The 27458-nt window shown below is 50.0% G+C and overlaps 1 protein-coding gene across 1 annotated transcript; it reads left to right on the forward strand.

Annotated features, from left to right (window-relative positions):
• Positions 1 to 27309, forward strand: CSNK2A2 (casein kinase 2 alpha 2). Its single transcript, XM_085071496.1, has 12 exons — positions 1 to 201; positions 409 to 520; positions 11387 to 11488; positions 12225 to 12275; positions 18426 to 18485; positions 20509 to 20592; positions 21456 to 21566; positions 21777 to 21878; positions 22194 to 22294; positions 22977 to 23125; positions 23320 to 23413; positions 26866 to 27309. Exons 1-11 carry the CDS (start codon positions 98 to 100, stop codon positions 23394 to 23396), a joined length of 1053 nt encoding a protein of 350 aa, XP_084927622.1. The 5' UTR covers positions 1 to 97; the 3' UTR covers positions 23397 to 23413; positions 26866 to 27309.
• Positions 27310 to 27458: the final 149 nt, after the last annotated feature.

Consider the following 27458-nt stretch of genomic DNA (forward strand, 5'->3'; position numbering starts at 1 on the left):
CGCCGCCCTCCTGCGCGCCGCGCCCCGCCTCGCCGGCCTCCCGCGCCGGCCCCGCGCCCTCCTCCTCCTCCTCCTGCAGCCGCCGCCCGGCGCCGCCATGCCCGGCCCGGCCGCCGGCAGCCGGGCGCGGGTGTACGCGGAGGTGAACAGCCTGAGGAGCCGCGAGTACTGGGACTACGAGTCGCACGTCCCGAGCTGGGGGTAAAGCGCCGTGCGGGGACCCGCCCTCTCTCCCGCGGGAGGGCCTCAGCCCGTGGGGAGGGTTTCCTGGTCCCCGCTCCCGTGTGGGGTGTCCCCGGGGGCTGCGGAGGGGGAGAGGCTGGGAGAGGATCCCCCCTCCCCGGCCTGCTGCCCTGTTAGTTATCCACTCTTCCCCCACCACCGCCTCTCTCCTCTTGGTGCCCGCAGCAATCAGGACGACTACCAGCTGGTTCGAAAGCTCGGCCGAGGGAAGTACAGCGAGGTCTTTGAGGCCATCAACATCACCAACAACGAGAGGGTCGTCGTGAAGATCCTCAAGGTGAGTGTCCCGTTGATGATGTAGAGGCTTGTGGTGGCTGGGAGTGAGAGGGAGAGGAGCTCGGTTGGCGGGGCCAAAGAACTATTGGATCTCCTTTTTCACCCCAAAACTCCTGTTTTATCGTTAAGGACATTGGGATAGTGTATTTGGAAATTGATTTGGTATCTTGCGAGCTGTAGCGATGTTTTGATGTCTCCACCCCTCCTTGTCCAGCAGAGCTCAGGGCTGAGAGTTCCTCTGGAGGGGAAGATCTGTGAGTCCTGACATTTGAACAGCGTTGCGTGTGCTGCCTGCATTTGGCAAATTGTATCTGGCAATGCCTGTCTGAAACAGCCCAGGGACTTCCATGTCAACAGGAATGCAAAGCCTGGAGGGGGAAATCCTTCTGTTAACCTCTAGACAGCCGGCATGTGGCCTTTTCAGAGCCAGGCTGTGGGATGCTCAGCAGTCAAAAAAGCACATTTTATATTCAGTCCTTTAGAGGATGTGATGTAGAAAAGACCTTCATCACAGTCAGACTATAAACACTATGGAAACTTGAGGGGACTCAAGGAAGCCTTCTGGAGTTCAGCAGTGTTGGTGACCAGTATGCTGGGGTGTTTACCCTGGTGGGGTCGGGCTGTGGAGACCTTCATGCAGCAGTGGGAGGTTGTAGTTTGGGATGGCTGTGCCTGGGTCAGTCACTGCAGGGCATGTCTTACCATGTTTGACCGTGAAGCAACAGCTCACAGAGAGCTGTGGTAACTGTTCTAGCAGCATTCTGTGTTGTTGATCTGAGGGTAGGCAGGGGAGTTAAGACAGAAATGAAAGGTTAGATTTGCAGTATGTTTGGTTCTGGCTTGGCTGACACTTGTGGCTGTCACTTGTTGGACCAGCAACACTTGTCACTTGTTCTCCAAGAGCACGTGGGAGCCAGTGTCTGACCATGGGTGTCCTAAGAATTTGGGCACACATTCATCTGCAGTGTGCAGGGGGGTCTGAGCTTAACGTGCCCTTGCAGCCACTAAGAAGAGCAGCTTTCCAGGACAAGCATCTCTGCAGGGCTGTAGCCTTAAGGCATTCATTAGATCCACTCGGATAGTGTGTCTGGCTGTCTCTGCTGTCATCCCCACTCACTCACTGTGCCTGCTGCCTTGGGATCTGCCTTAGCTTCCCAGAGAACTTGTCATGGTTTGTCCAGCCAGCGCTCCTGGGAAAGGTATGATTTTCTATCTGCCTCTGGGAGGAGGCACACAAACCCCAGCTTTGGCTGTGGGCAAGGAGGTGGCCAGGTGAGCTGTTTGGGAGAGCCTCTGTGGCTGAGCCTGACATCAGAGCAGAGTGGTGAGGCTCACATGTCCTTGCCAAGCCAGGTTCCTCTGGCATGCTGTTTGGACCTCCCCCTCCTTTGGATGCTTTTTGTGGTTTAAGGTTTTGTCTTCTTTAAAGCAGAGGCAGGCAGAAGTTTTTGCTGTGTGACAGTAGTCACAAGCGGCTAGTGCAGAGCTGGATTTTACGGCAAGATGCCTTGTGGCTGGCCTGGGAAAACTGCACTTGTGCATGCTGCTTTGGAGCCCTTGATGATCTCTTTAGGAGTGCTGTGGTTTATTGAGATCCTAGGTCTTGTCCCACATAGAAAGGCACCACGAGGCTGAGAGGAGACTGCAGGGAAAATCATCAGAAATCTTGCTCCTTGCCTCTTCTCAGCCCAAAGAGCCTCCCCTGGAGCAATGCTCCTCTGCCTGTGGGAGATGAACTCTGTCATGTCTAGGGAGCCTGTCAGCAATGGACGGTGAGTCAGCTGGCAAGAGTCATCTGAGGGCAGCTGGGTGCTCCTTCTCCTTGGGGCCTGAATGTGTAGCCTTAATGCCCTGCAAGCAGGAGACTGGATTGTCCCAGATTTGAAGCGGATGGTGTTGCCACTGGTTCCCCTGGCTCTCCCCACTTGCATTAACATGCAGACAGCATTCCTGTGAGTGAGCAAGGAAAAGCAGAAGGTCCAGATAAATAAAGATGAACTTTCTCCTCAGTGGAAAGTGGGTCAGTGAAAAAGGAGTTTCAGAGCACCACGTTGTGTACATTATGAAAACCTGTGAAGTGTGGCAATAAGATCACTCTGATCTGTGGAAAGTGCCTCTGGTTTCCTGTAACTAGACTCAAAACTTAATTGCAAATGTAATTGGATGTATCTACAGTGGAGCCTTAGCAAAGGGGCTGGGTGTCTCTGTTCCCCCTAACTGGGGAGGAATTCGGATCCTGTGAGGTGGGAAATGGAACCAAAAGTCTTGAGGTTTTTGTGTGGTGCAGGGATGGGACAAAGGGAAATACTGGGTGATGGATGCAGCTGTTTAGCACAGTTGCTCCTTTCTCTTTAACGTTTTCTGAGAGTACAATTTATGTTAGGTGTTTGAATGAGTTTTAGCAAGTCACTGTTTTAATATCTTAGTTTCATGGGAAGTCACTGGTGCCTCTTCCTAGTCATTGCTCTTTGAAGCAGCTTGTCCTTACTGAGTTCAAGCTAGCATATAGCAAGTACTTCCCCTGCTTTGGTGTTGTGCTACCTGAACATCTTGTACCCTCCTCCACAGAGGTCAGGAAATTTTATCACCCTGTGTTTGATGCAGAACTGAGCCACAGAGATTTCCTGTGTGACTTTGGGCAAGTCCCTTAGCCTCAACAAAGCTGAGACTGGAGCACAGGTTCTGGTTTAGTGCTGCATGACAGTGATAACTGCTCTTCCTCTTTGGGCAGCCACTTGCCTGGTTTGTTTGTAAGTGTCCCATGAAGACTTTAGCACTGGACAAGACCAGGGAGCTGATGACTCTGGTTGGTACTGCAGTGCCCCAGGACTTTTGGGCTTGCATAAAGCAAGGTGTGCCATTTCCCTGGCCAGCACCCAGCATTTCCTCTCAGTTCTGCTACTCCAAGTGCAGAACCAAGCATAACACTTCAGGACAATTGGATGTTGCTAGTTGTGGTCATAACATTTGTCAGCAAAGGAAGAGAATTAAGATCATGCAAATGACTATGACATTACCATTTCCTAACTCAAGTGCCTTACTAGAATGATGCTCTTAATGTCACTTTTCCTGGGAAAATTCCGCAACTTTTTATAAAAAAGGCAAATGAAGCAAGCAGATTGCTTCTCACTCTACTGCAGCAGGACATCAGGATGCACTGTGTAGGATGGTGTGTGCAAAGCAGTGGGGTAGGAGCCTGGTTTGCCACACAGACACCCCCTGCCAAACATCCTCCAGAAGCTTTTATTGTTAGCAGCGAGGCAGAGGGTGACTTCTCACCTTTTCAATCTATTCGGGGAGCAGAGTGAGAAGGGTCTGAAGTGTGGGGACTCTGTGCTGTATTGGCCTTCCTACCCCTTAGGTTAGTAGGGCATAGAGTTAGCCAGCAGCTGTGCTCTTGCAGTCCCTCACTGGTGTTGGAGGTTCTTATGGGCTTTTTGATCTGGCTGGCCTGTGGACAGCTGTGGCCCTACTTCCTGCCTGCCTCTGGGCAGCCCATGCCAGGAAGGGAGAGTGTGAGAACACATTCTGTACATGCTTTTGTGTCTTGCTTATATTTGATGCTAAGCTTTGACTCCCAGGATGAGGTCTGACATTCCTCAGCATGTACAAAGGAAGCTTAAGACATCCTGTTCTCCAGTGAGTCGTGTGTTGTCTACATTCAATGCAGGTATCTAAAACACAGCTCTGCTCTTCCGTATCTTACCACAAAGAGGTTTTTGGTGGACCCGCTGAGGTCAGCCTGTGCTATGTCTTTGATGAGCTTCTCATTTTGTGTTTCTGCTAATGCAGCTCCAAAATGTCTCCCAGCATACCTTTAAAATTAATCCTCTGTTCTGGGTAACAGTGTTCCTGGAGGATGTGAACAGTGTTGCAAGTTGGCACTCTAAAAGCCCAAGGCTAACTTTCCACATTGCTTGTAACTGCTACAGGTGATACTTTTTAGTGAGAACAGTGCTGGTAGAGTTACCTGCAGTTAGTGCTGTTGCTGAGTGTTGGATTTACCACTGTGTCCTTCACTCCCAGTCTCCTGTACTGCCTCCATCCGAGTGTCCACTCAGGGTAGAGATTACAGCATCCATGTTGGCAGGTCTGTACAGGAATCAGGAGTCCTCCTGCTTTCCTGATGCACCTGTGTGTCCATGTATGCTCTCCTTGCCTGCAAAGCATTAAACCCATCAAAAGGAGGCTGTTTTGTCTCCTTGTGTGGTTACTCTGCCTAGGCACAATGTGAGTGGAGGTAGGGGATACAAGGAAAGGGACTAGTGAAATGGAGATCCTGCAGCAGTGATGAAATGGCCCTTTTCTCCTTTGGTGGCTTTTGTCCCTCTCTGCTGAGTCCATGCACTGGAAATTTCAACCATGTACATGGTTTCACAAGTGCATTCTTGTTTGTTTGGCTTTGTTTTTCCCCTGTTCCCCCATTTGGGCTGTGTGAACCCTCCAGAGCTGCTGCTCATACCAGGCACTGCTGGAAGGTCCTTCCAGTGTTGAACTCAAATTATCACTCTCGTAACTAGAGAACCAAGTTGGAGTGGTGGCTCTGGTAAGTTTTCTTCTGTCTCTAAAAGCTTAGAGCCCACATACATTATCAGGTTCTAGATGGGGGCTGAAATGACTCCCATGCTGGTGTGCAGAAGGGAAATAGGATTGGATGATGTTGGTCCCTCAGGCTGGAGCTTTTGACTGCATCAGTGACCTTCCACCAAAGCCGTTCAATGCCTGCTCCTGGTAGCTCTCTGTGTCTCTTGCTCCTCCTGCGTTTGCATGCAGTGAATCAGCTCCCCCTGGCCCACTTCCTCCTCTGGCAGTCTTGAAATGAGCCCTTTTGCAAGAGAGACGGGTACACAGCTCTTCTCTGTTAAACACCAGTTGCCCACAATAAGCTTGGCAGAGTTGGCTGCTGGAGTCCGGCCTTGTGTGAGCTGAGACCAGCTGGGACAGTGCTGGGTGTCTCACAGAGGCCTGGAGATGCAGCTGGTGACTCTCAAGGTGGTGGTGGTGTCACACCAAGGAACTGATGAGCTGCAAAGCTGCAGCTCCTTCTTGGGGAAGGGTGAGATACAGCATTGTCTGTTCACAGGGGCCTGAAGGAATAATTCCCATTCCATAGAATGGTGGTGGTGGGGACCAGGGCTTGATCCTCATGCATCTCCCTTTTAGTTGACTGCAGAATTCTTGATGTATCATGGGCAGTCCTGAAGCCACAGGAGGGCTTTTGGGGTGTGCCATGTTGGAAGGAAAAGGATTCTGAAGGAAAGAATGAAACTACCTTCAGAACACATGCTGGGATATTCTACTAAACTTAAGTATACCTTATTTAATTAAAAAAGCAATAGTACTTCAGTAGTTTCAAGGTATGTTTTTCCCCCCTCTTTTCTAAAATTCAAGAGCAGCTCACAAAAGTTTGAATTCCCACAATGGAAGTGGTAAAATGCAAACAACCAACAGAATGTTAACACAAGTGAGCTCCTTGATTTTGTAGCTCTTTGGAATACGATTATTTGGTTTCCCAGCTAATGTCTAGCAAAATAAGCAGAGCTGCTCTGAAGCCAATTTTCCTATTGAGCAATTGGCGTCGGGCTTTATAGGCCGATTATTGTGATCCTTTTGATAATACTTGCTAGAGACAAATGAGCTTCTAGTGCCAGCTTTTAAATGTTTAAAGCCTGTGATAGGGATGCTTCTCGAGCCTTTCGCTGGTCCTGGTTGTGTGTTCAGATCTCAGTGCTTGTTCAGTGGAAGCATCATGGTATTTCCAGGCTATTCAGGCTTGATGAGCAAAGAATTGATTTTTTTTTTTTTTTTTTTTTTTTAATGGGGTTGTGGAATACATTGCTTTAGTTTCTCATGGATTCGTATCTTTTGACTGCTAAACCTTCTTCCCTGCTGTGCTAACCCCAGTTTTGTTTCAGAGCACCTGCTGGGCAAACCCAGCACCTTCTGGGATTCCTTCAGAGCAGCACGTGTGCTCCTCAGCTGGCAGTGTGTGTGCACTGCCGGGCTGCCTGCTCTGGGCTAATGCAAAATGATTTTTATGCTTTGGACTTAACTCGTATTTCACATGCCTTCCTGGTCACTGCTTTTCTTTCTCAGTGTGAAAATGCACAGAGAACTTTGGATAACAAATCTAATTTCTCTCTTTGCTTGGATTCAAGCAATGGGCCCCCAGGTTGTTGGGGAAGGCTGGAACTGGAGCATCTGACAAAAGAGTGTACTTCCTTTGCTTTAGAAACCAAGCAAAAAAGATGCTTAACCAGGCAGCCATTTATTCGTTCTAGACAGGAAGTGATGGTTGCAGTCTTTTATTTAAAGGTTTATTTTAGCAAACAATGTTAATTCTCCCAGCTGGTGTTTGCTGCAGCTGGACTCCTTCCCTGCTTACAAGTTTACATGATCTTGTGGAAAATGACCCAGGATCTGTTCTCTTGGTCACCAAGAGGTGTTTTCTTCTGGATCTACCTGACTGCAAAGCTTATCCTGTGGCATTTTTCACCTCTGCAGAGGGATAGCATTGCACGATGCTCCCCAGTCTTCAGGAAAAGAGAGCTAGGATAGCTGTGGCCACTATCACTACCTCTTCTGACTGACTTTCAAGTGGATTGAAGCACCCTTATCCATTTGGCTGGTAGGGTGGGAAACCTGCAGCAAAGGGTAGGTGGCTGGGGACAGTCAAGCAAGAGCTGCTGGGTCCATCAGAGACCATCCTTCTGTGGCTGGAGGTCATCTTGTCCCTCTGCTCTGGGCACTCAGCATAGTGGACAGCTGTAAGATGCATGTTTTGTCTCCACAATCTACAGCCACCTCACTTCCAGTTTGCCTGAGGAAGGAAGCAATTTTCTGGGAAACTGGAAAACTGGCTTGTGCTATACAGTAATGTTGTTCTAAGGGTACTGCTGCAGTTGAAGTAATTAAACCCCTCCCAGTGTAGACACGGTTAAACTGAGACATGTCTTTTAGCCTGGTTTCCTATGGAAACGAGTCTTATGCAATCCTGCTGTCTGTCAGCCTTTCTCCCCCTCCTCCCCCCAGTAGTTTTTGCACTGGTTGGCCAATTTCAACCAAATGCGACAGAAGTCTCCAAGCTGTCAAGTTTGTACAGATTTCATGGAAGTAGGTGTTTGCACAGAGCAGAGGGACTGTGTTGGAGCCCGTGTCAGAGGGAAAGGCTTTGACCCATACTGGTCACTGAAGAACCCCAACATGGAGGAAAGCTTTGAAATGCCTCTAGTGTGGGAACAGATGGAGTTGGGGGCTGCACCTTTATAAAACATGGCCTTACAAACACAGGCAGAGCAAACTCAAGAGCAGTTAATTTTGTCGAGGTGCCTGCTCCTTTCCTCTGCTGGAAATCTCCCTCCCAGGGCAGGAGGACTGGCCTGTGTAAGAAGCACAACCTGAAAAGCTGCTGTTCATAGCCTGGTTTAATAAAATAGCCTAAAATGAGTATTGTTAAAAATACTCTGGCTGCAAGGGCTAGTGTTTTAGAAGCTATCCCTGCTGGGAGAGGCAGATGGTTGGAGGCCATAATAGCTTGGGTTCACATTTAATCCATGTGTGTTTGGAGTCAACATCCTTGGAGAGACAGATCGGGTGACTCTGAGAGACAGTTGTAGCAACCCAGACTTAATCCTGGTGTGTGGCTGATATGCTGCTGCTGGCCTGTGGTTTCAGCAGTACTGGGCTCTGGGACATGAGGTAAGTCAGCAGAGTTTCTCTGGTTTGAGTAGTTACCCCCAGTGCAGTGCTGGCCATGTGCTGGAGTGCTTTGCACCAAGGTGTTTGACTTGCCAGATGCAAGAGCTTGGGCTTGGATTCGGTTCCTGGGCAAAATCTGAGCCCCGGTGATGTGCTCTTGGCCAGCACACGGTGTTTGTGGCTGGAGCAGTGATGTGGGACCTGTGGGTAGGAGGTGGTATGAGACTGGGTAGGTGAAAGCTGTGCAGGATGGGGTGCAGACCAGCAGTCACCACTGTTTTCTCCTACCAGTCTGAAATGGGGAAACTGTTCCCCTGCATTGCTCTCTCTGAGGACACTCCTAGGCAATAGCTTTTCCTCTGAAATTACTTCGGCCTGTGGCATTTCTTCTTGCCTCATCCTTGTTTACCTAGTGGTGGAAAACCCCACTCCGAGTGCTGGCTGCATACCGGGAGAGCGGCTGAGGATGCGCTGCTTACAGCCCTGCACTGAGCAGGGTTTCCCATCCCCAGCCCTGCCTGGAGGCTTGTGGGGCCCACATCCCAGCTCACAGCTGATGTGAGATGGTGTGGACAGCCTGGCCAGAGCTCTGCAGTCCTGCAGCTTAGCAGGAAAAAGTGCAAACAGCAAGCGGCTTTTAAGTTTCCCTCTTGCTGAGACATCAGAGTGTCTTCCGTTGGGGATGTCAGAGATGCTGCTGGTGGTGACTATCTGCAGGCATTTCATTAAAAAAAAGACCAAGATTCTTCTCTCCTTTTTTCCAAAAGTCACTGATTTCGTCTGCTCTGTGTTTTAGAAAGTGTTTGGTGGGTTAGGATAGATTTCTATGGGGATGACATAGAGCATCATTTTCCCATCCTAAAAAATGTTAAAGAAACGTGTGGAAGTGACTGGAAGGCAACAACTTCTGTTCCAGTGGGAGCAGTGGTTGCTATGAAAGGAGAAAAGGAAATCTCAGAGGGATATCTTCCTCTACCCAGCTGATGCAAAAGGCCCTTGAAATAACTACAGTACAAAGGCAAAGGTGTTTCAAAGTGGGCTTTGGGTCCTCTTGGCTGTGTTCAGACACTGTTTCAGCTCCCAGTCAGGTGTAAGTGTTGCAGCAGAGAGGCTGTAATGCATGTCTGTCCTAGCCAGGCCATTCAGGGAGCACCTTCAGGATGTCAGTACCTCAATTCGTCTTTGAAGTTCCTTGGAAAACAGCTTGTGTGTGCATCTGCCTCACTGGACAAGCAGAGTAACCAAATTACATTCTCTAATTCCATCTTGGCCTTCTGGTAAGATCTGTGCATGTGGGTGACTCAAGGGCGGTGTCTGTCTCCATGCTGACATAAATTAAATTAGTCCATAATAAAGCATCCTCCTCTCAGGTTCAAAAACGTAGCCCTCACTTCTGCTGGTTTACATGCCCCTGCTCTGGCTGATTCTCCCTTTCTGTCCAAGCTTCCAGGAGCTCCAGCATTGTCTGGGTACTGCCCTGGGGCTGTTGGTCACCCACTCCCCAGCAAGCCCTACCCCACATCCCTCCAGCTCTGACAGCTGCCGTGGCCTTGCTGCCATTTTCCACAGTGGCTTTATGAGGTGCTGACGCTCCCTGTGCTGGCATTGGTGTTATTTTTGGCACTTTGCTTCAGGCTGAGATTCTCATCTTTTGGCTTTAAAGTCTAGCTCATGCCTTTTAACTTGCAAGAGGAGAAGAGCAGGATTCGAATCTGAAGGTTTCAGCCACCTGAAGAGCCCTGAAAGACAGCATATTTTATCACTTACATAAACACCATATTTTCCCACTATATAAAATCTTCTGTTCAGTCTCCTGTCTGCTCATACATTTCTGCCAGGGGTCTGAAAACAGGGATTGCCTCGGATTTGCCTGTAAGGGGAGTATGAGTTGTCCCATCGGCACTCTGTGGCCATCATAGAAGTGGGAGGCTGTGGCAGAGGGGAGGTGGTGAGCATGAGCTGTTGAGCTCCTGTGGCTCCTTGTCCTTCATGCAGACATCTGCTCATGTGTATTACTTTGGGAAGGTGCCTCATACCTTTGCCACTCCTCATCACACCCCTCCACACACACCAGACTCAGTGCCAGATGATGAATGTTTTAGAGAGCTAAAAGTCTAGAGAGGAGTGTTTTCATCAGCAGCCTCAGAGATGGGGCAAGAGCTTTACCAGTCCCTGCAAGATGTCTCTACATCTACAGCTCTTTTCAGTGGTACTGGTGGGGCAGGAGGGGATGTTCCAGCTATGAAAGGAAGGACTGCTACACTTGGTGACTTGCAGCTGGTGCTGTTCACACTGGTCACTAGCCAAGGCTCATTAAGAAAGTCTCACCTCTTATCTGGTCTAAACTGCCTTTCTTTTCCAGCAGGGACAGAGCTAGGGCTGTCCTGGGAGTCGATGAGTTACAGAAACGATCATTTGCATTGAAATGAACCACTGGATCAGCAGAGTGTAAAAGGCAACCCAAGCTCTGAGCCACTGCCTTGGGAGCAGCTGTTCTTTGTCACTCTCCGCAGGGTGATGTCCAGAGAAAAGCTTACTTTGCAAAGAGGGCTCCTGAGACTGAGCAGATCAGAGGAGGAGTCAGAACTGTTTAAATTGTCTGTAGGCTTTAAAAATAATCATGGTTATGGATGCAGTGACATGCAATGCAGTTGGCTCTGTGCACTTGGGGTGGTTGTGAACCAGGAACAGCAGTGTCTGAACTTAAAAGAAATCTTGGTGTTGGGGATTCTCAGGTTATCATTTCATGGGATTAAAGTATTTATTGGGAAACAGGTTGGGATTAAGGAGTGAAAAACTGGTTAGTGCTGGTAAACAAAAGCAGAGATAGTCCACCATGCTTGTCCTGTGGCTCTGACTGCACAACATGAATCAGTGTGCTGAGGTTACCACATAGCAGTCCAAGGCACTTTTAACCATAGTTACTGGAGTCACAGTTATGTTTGTCTATAGTGGTTTGATTTTTCCTCTGATGAATGGAAAGGTTTCATGGATGAGAGGGAAATCCTACGGAAAGATGTCTGTCTCCTCTTTGGTGCTGAAAATGTTCCCACGTGAGGGTGGGAGTGAGAGAGGAGGGGAGGTGATGTGTTCCAGTCAAAATCAGTGGCAGAAATCAGTGTTAATTCCTGAAAGGACTCTCACTTCTAATTTCTTTTGTCTATTTAAGCCAGTGAAGAAAAAGAAGATAAAACGCGAGGTTAAGATTCTGGAGAATCTACGTGGTGGCACCAACATCATTAATCTGATTGACACTGTCAAGGATCCAGTGGTAAGTTCCTGTGCTGGGGGTGTGTGCTGGGATTGCCTTCCTGCCAGCTGCAGGCACAGGCTGGTCGGTTTGGATGGGCTCCTCTTCCTTTCCATGTTCCCCAGACTCTTTAGCACCCCTTCTGTGTCTTCCATGAGTTGCCACAGCTGATGGGGAAAAAGCTTTGAAGTCCTACAAATTCTTTATGAGAAGGTACAGCCTGTAGCCTTCTAGTTTCTGTCTGGCATCTGGAATATAAGTACCAGCCAGGACAACTGGATATTAAGCACTTTAATCCTTCTGGTTGCTGTCCTACCCAGTGAGCAGCAGTCATGTTATTGGTCTGCATTGCCACGATTACCCCATTCCTGGGAAGTTTCTCTGACTAGCAGCTGGCTGAGGGCTGTGACTCCCAGCCTGCTGGCAGCCATGGAGAGGAAATGCTGCTGCAATGTTGGCAGTCCTGGCTGACCTTCCTCCTGTGAGGAAGGCTGGGAGGCCTTAGCTCCTGGTGACACTTTTTGCCTCGCCCAGTGCTCTCTCTGTTCAATGGCATTGGGGGGGGGAGCAATGCTGGCCCAAATGCTGAGTTGGTGCTGAGTGCATGGGGTATAAATAGGGCTGCACCTTCCATGTCCTGCTCCCACCTTGCTCTCCCTAGTGAGGGCTGGGCAGGAAACAAAGGTTTTCTTAGGTCTCTTGTAGCCAAAGAAAGGTCAAATGGGTGTTTTAAACCATGACTTTCTCTCTCTTGCAGTCAAAGACCCCTGCTCTGGTATTTGAGTACATCAATAACACAGATTTTAAGGTGAGTTTGCCTGAGTGTGAAAGAGGGAGGCTTCCCATTTCTGTAAAATGCTGTGATTGTCAGATAATCCTCAAGAGCTGTGGGGGGAGTTTAGAGTTTTCACGATTGTCAGCTTCATTTTTCTTTCTCCGTGTAAATCAGAAACCTGTTAATGGGCTCTAGATGAAAAGGAATAAAAGGTTTGTGTGCTGAATGTCCCAACTCTGAGGAGTAAGTTCAACAGGTTAGATATTGTTACTCCCCTCTCAATTTAGTAATCACTGCTGTGCTATATATTCAGCCCAAGTTAATCCCTGTGCTGTAGTGCTCTGTTTACAGCAGTGCAGTTGATGGATGTTGTGTCAACAGTTTGTTCTGGAATCCTTCAGACCTGGGGACTGAAGGGGTGGCTGAGGCTGGAGAGCTCATCTCCCCCTGCCAGTGGGCCTGGTAGTGGGGGATCAAACATTCTTTAGTACATCTTAAGAACTCTTTTTTTCTTGTCTGAGGCTGCAGCATATGCCCTGGTTCTGATTTCTGGGGAGCTCCAAGGGCTACTTCTGTCTGAGTGCAGCTACAACTGCCTTTGCTGCCAAAATGCTTCTAGACAAAAGGGATCTATAATCAGCAGCCACACCTATTTTAATGGTATCTTTGCTTCCCCATGTGAGTCTTTACCCTAAGTAGAGAATTAATTGAGCAGTTGGCATTGGAAAGCCAGTAGTCATCCCTCCTGCACTGCTCAGGGATCTCTTTCGTTCCCTGTTATGGGGTGGGTTTTTTTCTTCCTCTCTGTACTGGATCATTATGTAGATATAGGTTTTGTAGGAAGGAGATGCACCAAACATCCAGAGAAGAATCCTGGGGTGGTGCTGGTGGAAAAGAGGCAGCTGGCTCACAGACCAGTTCCAGCAGCCCTGCATGCTGAGGGGCAGCATACGAAGCTTCTGTCCCTCTGGGGTAGGCCTGCTGAGCTGGATGCTGCTGAATGGGATGTGTGGTTGTACCTAGAGCTACAGCCATGCTGCAGTGGAGCTCTGAATGCTGTTTAATCTCATGTAGAGTTACACTGCAGGAGCCACAATAACAGCAACTTGCAGCAGCGTCTGCCCTGACAGCTCGGGGCAGGGAGATGAGTGTTGCCTCCATCAAGTAAACAGCCATGAGAGGAGTGCTCTGTGGTGACCTTTCAGGGCTAATTAAAGCAGGTTTGGTTTGCCTGAGCTTTGTTGACATCAGCTGGACTGTTCCAGTGCCTCGTGTGTTGGGAATGTGCCCCTGTGCCTCTCCTGGTGACCCACAGCCTCCTTATAACTCCTTAAAAACTTCTGGTCCTAGAAGTTTTTAACTTTCTGTTTAGAGACATTTTAATTATTGAATTAATTTTTATTTTTAATACATGTCTTGAGATAAGCTACGTTGCTCAGGCGGTGGTGCACCTTGCTGAGGATTGCTTCGTGTGTCTCCAAGTCAAAAAGTGATTACACTGCTCTGTCATGTCCTTAGAGGAAAATATTATCATCAAGGATATCCCCCAGAAACTGAAATGTGTCCATGAAGTGGAGTCTTCAGCAGCACCTTGAGGCTGGTGGCCAGAAGGGACTCTTAACTGAAAAATGCTGGGCTTGGAGTCCATGGTCCATTGGCCATCCTGGTTACATGGAGAGCCAGGGCAGGCACTGCTGCAGCCAGTGAGGAGCCTTGGACTGGCCACTGCACAAGTGACAGTGCTCAGCTCTGGCTTTTGCATTTGAAACAACTACATGAGCTTGCAGCAGACTTTTCTAGGCTCCTGGGAGAGAGCCTGGCTCCTCGGGGAAGTCCAAATTCACAGCTGTACAAGTCCAAGACAGAAAGTATTGATGCTTTTGATGCTGATTGGTACAAGGCAGGAATAACTTGTCTTGGGAATGCAAGTGTGTCCCCAGGGCATGCAGTGTGGCTTCTTGTGTTCAGAGCTTATTTGTAACCTGAATTTCCCTAGCTGTGTATGGGGTGTGTGGGTTGTTTGATGCTCCACTCCCATGAGCTGTCTGCCTGTTTGAGTAGGTTCTTGGGGCTGCAACTAATTGCAGATTAGAGAGCTGCTTCTACTGAGGGTGCCTGTGGGTGTCTTCTTCTATACAGAAACTCCCAAGATGTCTCTTCCCTTGCTCTGAAGTGCCAAGCAAAGAGTACAGAGTATGTGAGACCACTTGTGTTGGAGACCTCAGCTTGCTCTGTACCTCTACACATGAAGCAGCTGGAGAGCACCCAGTCATTGTCCCCTCTGCTCCACAGTCCTGAGCTCCCTGGGCAGCCAGGTTCTACTGGAGTTAAGTGCCACATGAGCTACTCCAGGTGACAGGGACCTCTTCTCTTTGAATATGGCTGGTGCTGATCTGCCAGTGTCTGTGTTGATATCTGGATTCAGCAGTACTGATGAGAACCAGCATCTCTCTGGCAAATCACCTTCAGGGTGTGTGAGGGATTCCCAGGGCAGCTGGTGGGGCCGAGGGCTGTGACTCCCAGCCTGCTGGCAGCCATGGAGAAGAAATGCTGCTGCGGTGTTGGCAGTCCTGGCTGACCTTCCTCCTGTGAGGAAGGCTGGGAGGGCTTAGCTCTTGGTGACATGTTTTGCAGGCAGCAGGTGGTTGCTGACCACAGGATTTCATTTTTCTCTGTCCTGTTGGCAGTAGTTGCTCACAAGCTTGGATGTCTGCTCAGTTACCTCCTTTCTGGAAGTTCCTTTCCTTCAACATCATTACTTTTTGCTTGATGTTAATATTTTGACCATGCAAGTGGCACCCATGCAAGTGGCTGCTGGGTTTCCTCAGCTCTGTGTGTCTGGGCAGAAGCTTCAGTTCTGTGGGGGTCTAAGCCTTAGCTGTGAATGATCCCAGATCAGAAGCACAAGCTTTTATTTCACTATTTTTAAATGATGGTATAAACAGGAGACTTAGGTGATACCTCCCCACAGCTGATTACATTTTCTTAAATTACCTGTCTGGGTCCCTTCTGTAAGTGACAGCGCTGTACTTGCCGGGAGGATGAGCGGGAGCCATACTAGATGTGTATTCTGCTGTGTGAGGACAGCAGCTTGTGTACAGGGTTAGTGTTTCTCTTCAGACCTGCTGCATTACTTGTCATCTGAGAGCATTCAAGCTCCCCACAGTAATTTGCCTTAAATGAAAGCTGCACTGCAGAGCCACATGCAATTGAGGAACCATCAGCGAAATTAAATGTCTTTTGCTAATTGGTTTCAAACTAGCAATGAGACGCCTGTACTTCAGCCACTGTCAGCTGTCACGTATTTTGTAAGTGTACCTGCTACTGTGCCTTTCATTGCCCCAAAGAGACAAATCCCTTAGGAAAGAAAAGGGCAGAGACAGGTCTCGAGCAGTTCTGGGTTGGGTTTGCTATTTCATTCTTAAAACACATTAGCAGGTTTGGAACCGAAGATGAGATGGGCAAGAAAGGTGAGCAATGGAAGGTTGCTTCAGGATGTTCAGCCTGCTGGAGTTGTGGGCTTTTGAGTCAAGTCTTTCACTTCACCTGCACTTCAGTGCATTTTCAGGCCAAATTGCTGTGAGGGAAATGTGTGCATGGGTTTTATCCTTGTACATCCAAGGTTTGTTTAAAAAATGGTTGTTGCTCTGCATAAGCAATGCAGAGATATAAAAGACTCCCCTCCCTTGTGTGGCTGCCAAGGCTGGGATGCTTTGGGAACTGTTTTCCTTTTCTTCTGCTGCTGCTGCCCTGCACCCCAAAGCAGTATCTTCCTCGCAGCCACCCTGTTGCTCTGCAGATGCTGCTTCCTGCACGTAGCCAGCTGTGTTGCTCACTCAGGGGAGAGGAATAAGCATTTAACTCCTGTCAGCCTCGTGGTGAGGGCAGCATGTTTCTGCCTCCTCAGGCACTGACAGGATTCGTTTATGATTGGTTATATGATGTGTGCCAAATATCACCGAAAGCTGGAGAAGGGGTAGTGGCTGCCTGTGGGTGGGTTTGGCCTTTCCTAGTGCTCTGTATGGAGAAAGGAGACCAGCCCAGGTCTTTGAGGCCTCATGGGATCCTCAGTGCTGAGCAGATGTTTGAGCTGGGTCTGAGTGATCCCCACAGTGATGTTTCTGATAATCCTACTCCACAGAGACAGATGTAAGAGCAGAGCATGGGGCACGTCTGCAAAGGAGGTGTCTGCCCTGCCCTGCTAGGCTGGGCAAAGGGGATTTGGAGGCCACTGTCAAAGCCTGCTTGAGGCAGCTGCTGTGCAGGAGGACCCACTTGCAGTGGAAACCTCGGCTCTGTCCTTCAAAGCTGTCTGTGTTCACCAGCTACCTGCAGGGCTGAGCAGGCTCCTGCAGGGACTGTTCCCTGTGGTGAACAGAGCTGGGCACTGCTGGCCTTGGCACTGATAGAGGTCAGAGGGGCTGTGTTTCACAGGCAGCCCTTCTGGGGAAATGTGTTAAATGCTGTTTGCCCAACAGTGTTTGGGCATATCATGGCCCAGTGCTAAAGGCTGTGAGTCAGAGAAGCAGCAGCATTGCAGGTCTGAGAGAAAGATTGGTGACCTCTCTTCCATCCCCTTCCCACTTACAGGCAGCAAGAGGCAGAGAGCCAGGGAATAGGGAAAATGAGGTCTAGCCTTGTTCTGCCACTGTCTTTCCTGCTCTCCTCCTTCCCCAGGTGTATTGATGTTGCCAGGTGAAGTTGAACAGAGCAGTGAATGCCAGAAAGACATTTTACACATTTCATAGAGTGTTGGTTACCTAGCAAGCCATTTAAACACACTTCTGGAAGGACTCAGCTGTCCTCTGCTGGCCCTGCATCCTGCATCAGTTGTGCACAAGTCAGGAAATCCATCCCTGCTATGGCTCTGTAGCTTGTGGCTATGTCTTTTTTGCTCCCTGCTCACTTGTCTGCTTCAGTGGGTTGCTCCAAAGCGTTAGGATCATCCCAGCTCACGAGAATACAATGCAGTTGTGTCCTGGAGGCTATTAAAGCTCTGTGTATGTAAGTGACACTTGTATGTTGTCAAATGATTTCTGAGAGCAGTATTGGGGCTGGGGGGGCAGGCTGTTTGGAGATGGCCCTAAGTAAGGCAGGAACCTGAGGATCTCAGCAAGGGCCTGGAGGGGATCCAGGGCCAGAGCTGCTTTTTTGGAATGTGAATTTCAATCCCTTGCTCTGGGATTTTTCGTGAAGCTGCCAAGTGGTGCCTGTGATGGACAGCAGGCTCCAGTGCTGATGCAATTGGTGATTTGTCTGAGCTATGAGATGATCCATGTTTGTAAGAAAGGCCAGAAAGGTCTGGTCGCACTGCTGCCCTGGAAATGTCCTTCCTTGCACTGCCCTGGCATCTTGCCTTGCTTTCCCTGAAAGAGAGAGCTGCTCAACAAGGTTGGGCTGACACCACTGCTAGTGCCAGATACTGAGCAGAAGGCAAGTGCCCTGGTGTGGGAGTAGCAGGATGATGAGTTCTCCAGTGATGGTGCTGGTGGCACAGGGCAGGTTAAAGTACCCCCTGGAGCTCTGTCACTTCCACATGAGCAACTGCAGAAGGACACAGGAGAGGAGAGTGGTGAACATGTGCTGGCAATGAGCACTTACTTCTCCACAACTCTGAGCTTGGCCCCACAAGCATTTCTGTGCCCTTGAGTTGCATTAGCCTTTATCCTGGGATAGAGAGCAGCTTCTGTGGCTCTAAGGCTGGCTCTCCTCTTTGTGCTTCCCAACCCCATGCTCCTTTAGATTGATGTTTTCCTCTCCCTGTCACACTCTGAATACCCGGACACCTTTCCACATGTTCCCAGCCTGCCTACTCTGAATGCTGTTGTCAGTGCTGACATGCAAAGTCATCACAGTGGCTTGACAACATAAAGAAAGTCACAATTGTCTGTGCCTACTCCAGAGCTTTTGCTTTGTCCTCCTTGGACAGACAGCCTGCCCATCTCCTGCTGGAAAGTTGTGACAAGACTGAAGTAGCATTTCACAGGAGCTCTTGCATCCTTTCTAGATTTCCTGGCAGGTCTGAGACCAGGAGAGCCCTTGGGAATGGTAGGATTTGTAGGGAAACTGGAATGGGGTCAATGATTAGATGCAGGTGGGGTGCAGGAAATGAAACTAATCCAAATCTGGAGTATTTATTTTTTCTCTCCTTTTTTTTTTCCTCCCTTCCCAAATCTGTTTCAGCAACTGTACCAGATCCTGACAGACTTTGATATTCGGTTTTATATGTATGAGCTGCTTAAGGTGAGTGGCATTGCACATGATAGTCTGGATGGGGAGACCAGGAATGAGAGTGGCAGTGGGGCTCATGGGGCAGTGCTGCTAAGAGGTTACTTCTCTTGTGTTCAGTGCAAAATCCAAGTCGCATAACCTGGGAAGGTTTGGGAAGAGATCAGGTTACCTGGCTTGTTGCTGTGAGGTACTGCAACCAAACTGGAGGCCTTTGGTCACCTCCAAAGAGTCTGTGATTCTCTGGGGTCTGAAATATTGGTGATTCTTAGTCACCAGGTAGAGCTGTGCTTGCACCATTGGGCTGCTGTGAGGAAAATCAGAAAAACAGCCAGGACAAGTCCCTTGAGGCAGGGCTGGGGAGCTGTGATGCTAGGGAGAGTGGAAAAGAGGAATTGCCAGCTCCAGGCTTTCCTCTGCTGCAGTATTCAAATGCAGCCCCAGAAGGTGAATTCTGGCCACTAGTTATGCCAGCTGTTACATGTAACATTAGTATTTTCCTTTGACACATCCCAGTCAAAGCTTTCCTTGCCTCTCTGATGAAAGGTGAGGAGTGCCCTAAATACCTCATCTTAACTTGCCTAGCTTGCACTTCCCCATGGAAATTCCCTCAAGGAGCCATGGCAGGTCTCTGGGATGTGCTGCACTGGCTCCTGGGGGTCTCCAGCTGCAGGACACAGGAGGCAGCAGGGCACAAGGGAGAGCTGACAGGTTCAGTCAATCCGAGGGCTGTTCTATGCTAACCTGCTGGAGCAGCAGCTTGGCTGTGTCAGGTCCTAGCAGGGCCTTGGCACTTCTGGGCTGGCACTTGGCAGTTCCCATGCTTCTGGAAATGAGTGGGACAGGCTAGGAAAGCCCTTTGTGCTCCAGGACATGATGACTGCAGGAGACTTCCTGAAACAGATCTAGTGGGCTCAAGGGAAGCTATCTTCTCTGCACCCACAAGCTTGCCCACCTGTCTGCAAGGGAAGGACCATCCTACTGGATGTTGGAGTGAGCCTGGGGCAGCCTGGGATTAAGATGGGAGGGCTGATGAAGTTTAGATGATCCTTGAGCCTTGGCAACTCTAGACTCATGGCCTTCTAAGTCTTGGCAAGACACTAGAAGAGTTTCATCCCTGGAAGCAGTTTGTGTAACCTGTTACAGGTCTCCCATACTGGAGATCTAGGACCACCATTTGCTGCAAGTGCTGTGGGCTGTGAGGCCATGTGTCACTGCAGGGGTGTTCTCTGAGGCCTCACTGTGATGGAAGCTGTTGCCTCCTTGCTTCCCTGTGTGGCACAGGCCCAAGGACAACGTTGCTTCCCTGGCACTGGTGTCTTGGATATTGAATGACCGCAGGCTGTACCCTCTTTCCATGCTGCTGGAGATCTCATAGCATCTGATAGATGTTGATGGATGGATCTCCCTCCCCTTGGAGATGAGAAAACAACATTCTCACTCCCTTGCTTAAGGGAACAGCTGCACTGGGGGGGCAAGTGGTGCAAGGTCATGGAGCTGGGGAGCTTATGTTTGCTCCTGCCTACAAGCTTGAAGCAGCTTCGCTCTCCCTCGTGTGCTATCACTTGCCTTTTTAAAGTGCAATTTGGCTTAAATCAGCAGGGTAGAGGTGACTTTGTAGCCTGAGTGTGTTTTGGGACACAAGTAGAAAGCTGCACTGGAAGGCCATAAAACTGCATGCAGGGAGGAATCATTCCCTTTCTAGGGAAGAGAGCGTGACCTAGGAAGCACAGGGCTACCCAGGTTGGAGCACTGGGCTTGTCACCAGCTGGGACATCTCTCTGCATTATGTTCTTCAACAACTGTGCAGGGAACACAGTTCCAGGACCTGTGAGTGCAGTAGAGCACAAGGTCCATGCAGTCTTGTTGCCAGCTTGTCACTTCATCATGTGCAGCATAAGAGCTGAAACTGCCAGTTTCGTGTGCCAGGGTTATGGCACTTTTGTGAACTCTTGCTTCTGGCTGAGAACTGTCTGTTATATTGGTAATGCTGTGCCTGTGGTTACAGCCATGTCTAACATGTGTGTGTGTCTGCCAGGCCCTGGATTACTGTCACAGCATGGGAATCATGCACAGGGATGTCAAACCCCACAACGTCATGATAGACCACCAACAGAAAAAGGTACTGTGACACCAGGGCTTACAAGCAGGGTTTTTCCAGGGAAATTTGAAATTCTGCTGCCTCTATACCCGTAGCCTTGGCAGGTGTACATACCCCTCTAACCTTCCTTTACTGTCTCCCCATCACCTGTGCCAGCACCCAGAGATGGTCAAAGTCCCACAAGAGAGCACCACAGGGGGAGTTCATGGCTTCCTCACTGCTGGGGTGTGCTGATCAGACCATAGCAAATGGGCAGCACAGGGACCTTCTCCACCCCGCTGTGGTACTTGTGTCCCATCAGGTGCTGCGTGTACCTGCCCCAGGGACCTGGAATCCATATCAAGGAACTAGATGCTGGTCCACAGGTCCCTCTCTGTCAGTCAGCAGTGGCTGTACAGGCAAGGCTTTATAAGGAAGGGAATTTCTCACTGGACCCACTGTCCTTCAGTAAGCAGGTTGTCCATCCTTTCAGCTGTGGAGATGGTCTGCCTTGCAGGATGTGCTGAGCCTCTCCTACCCCATTTTCTGCTCCCAGTCCCCAGCCCTTCTGAACTGCCTTCAGCCCAGCCCTTCTGAACAGTGGGATAAGACTTTTGCCTGTTCCCTGGTACTCAAGGATCTGGTGGTGCTGGTAAGGAGCCAGCTGCCCAGCAGTAACTGTGCTTGGACTCAGAAGGCAGAGGAGCTCTCTAAGCTGGGCTTTGCCCCACCAGCTGGTGTTAGGGGAAAGGGAAGAACCTGATCAGAGAACTGCTGAGAGCATGTCCTGTCCACAGAGGGCCTCTCTCCACCCTGAACTCCACACTTATTTCAAGGGATTGAGGTTTGGCCAACATGGCTTCACCTACCTGGCTGATGACTCTGTGTCTCTATTGCTTGTTCAGCTGCGGCTCATAGACTGGGGTCTGGCCGAATTCTACCATCCAGCTCAGGAATACAATGTCCGTGTGGCCTCTAGGTACTTCAAAGGACCAGAGCTCCTTGTGGACTACCAAGTAAGAGTCTGTCTACTCCTTGCTTTCCAGTGATAACACTTGTGGCTGCACTTTAGCCACCTTTGGGTTGTCTGGTTTTGCCTGTCAGGGCATTGCCTGGGTTGGAGAGAGGCTGGCTGTGAAGTGCAAAGGCTGAGGCTGCCTGTGCTGGTGGGGAACCAGGCTGTGGTGAGTGTACCTTTTCTGACAGCTTCTCCTTTTCTCCCTCAGATGTATGACTACAGCTTAGACATGTGGAGTTTAGGCTGTATGCTGGCAAGCATGATCTTCCGAAAGGAGCCCTTCTTCCACGGCCAGGACAATTATGACCAAGTAAAGACATTGCTACCTGGCTTATTTTGTGAAAGTTTGTCCCCAGTTCATCTCTGTGTGTATAGTGGGGAAGCTCTGGGGATGGGACTGCCAGGCTGGGAGGATGCTGCTACATGCTTGGTTAAGCCATCTGTGATTTTGCTGCCTTGTGTAGGAAACTTGTTTTCTGCAGATGTTGCAAAAGCAAGTTTCAAGGGAGATACTCCTTCTGTCTGGGATGTTTCCAAAAGGAGGGCTTTTAGATTTGGGCAGCTCTGCCTCTGCAAAAGAGTGGTGGGCTGCCCTTCTGCTCTCTGAACATGCCTTTTGTTCCAGCTGGTTCGCATCGCAAAGGTCCTGGGCACAGATGAGCTGTATGGGTATCTCAAGAAGTACCACATAGAACTGGACCCACACTTCAACGACATCCTGGGCCAGTAAGTGGAGAAGTGAAATGCTGTCTTTTTTGCCTTGTAAGCACAGAAAGGGAGTTAAACTGATGTCTACACTCTTGAGGCACTCTCAGCAAAAGGCTGCTCGATGTTCTGGATAACAGTGCTGCTTGCAGGCCTCACATCTAGCTGCTCATGTTATCTCAGGAGGTCACTGAAATGTAGGCTCTTTCCTTTTGTCCCTCCCATGATCCATGAGCCATCCCGTTTCTTCTCTGTCCTGCTTGTTCACATCCTTAAAGTGGAGGTGTAGACACTGCAGTTAAATGTGGGCTGAGTGGCTCAGAGCCTTCCAGCTGAGATTCCTGAAAAGGACAAGAGGAATGGATGGAATAGTGAGGACAGCTTCTGTGAGGCTGGCTGGCAACCCAGAGCTGTTCTGGTCCCAGGGGTGTCACCCTGCCTGCTACATGCTGTTTTCTAGTCCCCGTAGACAGAAGGGAATGTGCAATATTGTGCCTTTCCTGGCACAGGAGATCCATACAATTGTGCACATAAAGAAGAGGATTTTCCACCTTTGGCAGGTGTTTGCTGGGCAGTAGCTTGTGCAAGGAAGAGCTGTGGGCAGTGTTCATCACAGCCACCTATGCTCAGAAGTGGCTGGTGGCAAGTGATTCCCATGGGACATCAGGGTACTGCTGTGCAGTGACAGCTGGTCCCTTTGCAGGCATTCCCGGAAGCGCTGGGAGAACTTCATCCACAGTGAGAACAGACACCTGGTCAGTCCTGAAGTCCTTGACCTCCTGGACAAGCTGCTGCGATATGACCATCAACAGAGGCTGACTGCCAAGGAGGCAATGGATCACCCCTATTTCTGTGAGTCAGTGGAGAAGCTGGGGCCAGCAGGGATGGAGTTGTGGGTTGTGGGGGCAAATTTTGGCTCCCCATTCAGCAAAAGCCTTAGCAGCTCTATGAATCTTGAGGGCAGTTTCTCTGGAAGGATTTGTCTGGGTGGAGCTTCCGCTTTATTAAATACTGTTTCCTCTTCCTGCCTGGTCTGTCTCCTGCAGATCCAGTGGTGAAGGAACAGTCCCAGCCCAGCTCAGAAAACGCTGTGCTCTCCAGTGGCATGACAACAGCACGATGAGGACTGGAAAACGACGGGTAATTCAAGATGTTTACAAATAAAAGCAAAACCTTCGGTCACACAGTGAAGGGAAAAGAACCAAGGACCCCCCCCTCCTTCCCCTCCCCTTTATACTCGGCAGAAATCTAACCTTGGGGGGGGTCTTAAACCTCAGTTCCTCTCTGGTGGTTGTGGTTAATGTAACTCTAACCCTGTGGTACCAAAGCCCTGGGCAAATGGTCTTGCAAGAGCTAAATATGTAGTGATATCCCCAGGGCTCCACACAACTGATTCTGGTTCACATCTCTATGGATCCTTCTCTTCCTTCTCAGTCCAGCCTTCCCCACCACGCTGGTGGGGACAAATTGGTCGTTCCACCATCAGCCCTTAGCATGCCTCTTTCTAAACTTGCCTTTCTGACTTGTAGACTCTGAATGAACCAAATTCAGGCTGGGGGTCAGCAGGTGCAACTCTGTTTTGAGGTTCAAGTCTTTACTGCTCACTCTGGGCTTGAATTTGGCCCTTGAATTCCAGTTTCAATTGTGAATGCCAGGGTGGTTGGGGGGGAGGGAGGGGGAGTTCGACAAAAAACAACCCACAAACCCAGCAGCATCTCGGGATTGGTTTGGAGCATTAAAACGAAGGCACTGATCCGAGTTGCTGGGGAGAGGAGATCCCCCCCTCCAGTGTGTTTGACAAAGGCTCGCTCTGAGAAGAAACTCAATAGACCTGCTTTGGAAACTTGTGAATGTGAGGGCTACTCTTGTGACAGGAGAGGGGAGGGACTATCCAGACTTTCCCACCGAGCTCAGGAAAGTCAGTGTTGCAAGATTTCTTGTGATAGGTGTGCAACCACGTACCTCATGACGTGGCTCCCATGAGAATTCGTGCCAGACGCAGACTTATGCCAGAGCACAGCTCTGGAGCGGTTCAATCCAGCACCGCAGGATGGAGGAGCAGAGAGGAGGCCAGGGAGGAGAGCACAGGGAGGGGGGAGGATCAACAAACAGCGGCCTCGGAGCAGGGGCTGTGCAGCTACTGATCCAGGCCTTGGGATCCCACGCAGTGTTTTAACAAAGTCAGCCATTTGTTGAATTCTGGGGTGCCGATCCTGTTGGGGGGTGGGGGGTTCGTCTTATGGGTTCTTTCATCAGATCCCTCGATGGCTTTATAGCCCCACAATTCACAGTTGCCTCCTCTACTTGTTCTGTGTGTAACTTCATCAAGTGGTTCTGGTGACACTCAAACCTAGACGCTGGAGATAGTGTTTTCCCACCAGCACCTAAACACAGAATTTCCTTCTGCGGCATTGTTGAAATAGTTAATTTTTTATAAGGTTGCAATGTTTCTATTTGAAACATCTGTTTACATTCCATATTCCAATAAAGTTCTATTGGCATCGACAGCAGGTCAATCCATTTGTATAATTCACTGAAACCAATAAATATCTATACGTCTGAATGTCTGCCGTCTCAAATCTATGGGATAGCCAGAAGGCCTGAGAACTGGAGGCCTTGTCTCCTCCAGGAGGGCAAGTTGGCTCTTCCAACCCCTCTTGTCTGTATTTTTTTGGGATCTCTCACTCAGGCTTTGGTTGCAGTTGTTCCTGCTGTCAGCCCCGAGAGTTTCACTGTGGCAGATCATCTCCACTGCCATGGGGCTGCAGAGGAGGTGTGAGGGTTTGGGCACAGTGTGGGAGTCATCTCTTGTGGTCCATTGGCCCCAAACAGGCGCTGCCTGAGGGACAGACCTCTCTCTGCTGTAACCTGGTGGGTCAGACCACGTCACCAATGCATGGCTGGAAATCAGGATTCTCCACATGTGTACCCCCATGCTCGTCTGCTCTCAGCCCTGGTGGATGGATTTGTCTAAAGATGTGCTGAGCAAGGTGTGGCTCTTTCCTCCCACACAGGGACATGGGGATAGTTCTGGGTGTCGGGGCTGAGGAGCAGCCTGTGATTGCTGCCATCCTGCAGGGTCTCACTAACTTTTGCTCCCCTGGAGAGGCTGCTGAAGGCATTGGCGAGTGTTCCCAGCCCTCTCTTCTCCCATCTGCCCACTCTCCTGGCTGCCTGGCCTGAGGGGCAGGGGAGTCTCTTGTGCTCTTATGCTGTGCCAATACCAGCAGGGTTGGTTTGGGGTTTTAGTATCGAGTTGTGAACTGATTTTGAGTATCTATTGAATTGCTTCATTGAGAAGTGGATGTTTATCAGGGCCTGTCCAAGTTGCTATGGGAGAAGCTTGTCTGTTTTCCAGCTCTTGTGTGTTGGTATTCCCAGCTTCTGGAGGGGCAGGGCAGAAGAGGTGGGGAGAAGAAAAATGGGTTGAATGGGGGAACTTTGATAGGTGAACACTGTTGATCACTGTACATGAGTGTGCTGCATATGAGTGTTTGGCAGTGTCCAAACCTGCTGGTGGAGTTTCAAGGTGGTGCTTAGGGAAGTATCAGTTCTGTAAACCTGAGTCAGGAATTCTTTCCTGGTACCCTCAAGCAGAGGAAGAGAGTTGCTCTTCCAGCGACTGAAATGGCTTTCCCTGGTTGCTGTAAGCAGAGAGGCTGGAACAACCTGCCCCTTATCTCTCCACATCCCTGTGCCAGCTCTAGGGTATGATGAGCAGTGGCAGATTCATCCTGGAGGGAAACAGCAACTGAGCAAGAGTAGTCTGGGAGCGAGGAGGGTGTGGAGTCTCCTGATCCCAGGGCAGTGGGGATGTTTGCAGCTTGTGCCAGTTTATCTCTGCAGTCAGTGGCTCTTCCACCACTCAGAGCAGGAAACCCTTCTCTCCTCTGGACCTTAGCAAAGTGTTCTCCTGCCTGTAGGGACAGCCAGGAGCTGGGGAAGAGTGTTTTGTCTCTCGGAAATTAAGAGGACTGGGGAACATGCATTACCATCTGCTTTTTCCTGAAGAAAGTTAGGAGAGTCCCAGTGCATGTTCCTGGCCTTTCAGCTGGCCTGGCTCCAGCTGTCTAGCAGAGGTAGAGCATGGGTTTGGCTGAATGCCTTGTAAGAGGAAAGGCTCAAAACTGAGCCCCAGCAGCCAGTGAGGGATGCAGTAGGAAATGGATGCAGTAAGCAGCTTTGCCAGCTTGTCCGTGCCTCTTGCAAATGTGCTGGGCATGATGGGAGCTTTCAGTGGAATTATGGGAGATGGTTTTGGTAGTGGAGGGAAATTCAAAACAGTAGGCCATGGGAAAAAAGTCCAAACTTGTGTCTGGCTGTCTGTGAAAGTTCCGCTTTGCTGGCCTGCGTCTCTCCCTTGCCTTGCTCAGCCCTGCCTTCCTTTCTTGTCCCTTCCAAAGCAGGCTGAGATTACCCTGCCATCTCCACATCCAGAGGACCATGGAGGGTGTGCCTGGGCCTGGCTGGGGGTGGGGTGGCAGATATGGGGCAGCATGCCCAGCCATCTCCTCATCACGGCGCTGGAGGAGCTCTATGTTGAGCTGGCAGTGCCCCGCGACGCTCACTTCCCTCCTCCCGTCTCTCCTCAGGTCCGATGCTGTTGCTCCCAATTTTCCATAAGCAGAATGAGAACCAAATCAAACGTCCTATCGGCGCGGTAGAGTGACGGCGGGCGGACTGCGCGGCGCGGGCAGGGCTCAGAGCGGGGCACACGCCTGGCTGGACAGCACTCGCCTCGCTATGATGACAGCCCTTCCCTCCGAGTGTTAAAGGTTCTTCTGCCTCTGTTTCTTTGTTGAGCTCTTCCTGACCCAGAAAGCGTGGAAATGTGAAGGGTGTGCAAAGCAGTTGTTGGTTAGTCGTTCCTCCCTCTGTTCTGGCTGTTCTCCCCCAACCTCTGATGGACCATGGTTAGTCGGCTTGTGCCTGTCTCTTCCAGGACATGGGGGTCACAGGGGATGTAGTATCATGATGGACAGTTCTATACTATAATTAAAAGAATTCTATATTGTTGAATAAAAGTTTTAAAAGAAGCGTTCAAGGAGGACTCTTCAGTGGGGAGGGAAGCTGAAGAGTGCTGGCAGAGTGAGCTGTTCCCTGTGCCCTGCTAGGACAGGCTGGGTGGGGAGAGCAGGAGGAAATTGTACAAAGTCACTGTGGGCAGAGGCAAAGGAGCCACTTG

The sequence above is a fragment of the Lichenostomus cassidix genome, chromosome 11, assembly GCF_008360975.1.
Source record: "Lichenostomus cassidix isolate B80296 chromosome 11, HeHo_3.0, whole genome shotgun sequence".
In the NCBI taxonomy this organism is placed as follows: Eukaryota; Metazoa; Chordata; class Aves; order Passeriformes; family Meliphagidae; genus Lichenostomus; species Lichenostomus cassidix.

Excerpts from the sequence above, each read along its gene's own strand:
- CSNK2A2 (XM_085071496.1), top strand. The coding sequence starts at position 98 with ATGCCCGGCCCGGCCGCCGGCAGCCGGGCGCGGGTGTACGCGGAGGTG. Across the intron at positions 12,276-18,425 it reads TCAATAACACAGATTTTAAG|CAACTGTACCAGATCCTGAC; the intron begins GTGAGTTTGCCT and ends AATCTGTTTCAG. Across the intron at positions 21,879-22,193 it reads GCCAGGACAATTATGACCAA|CTGGTTCGCATCGCAAAGGT; the intron begins GTAAAGACATTG and ends CTTTTGTTCCAG.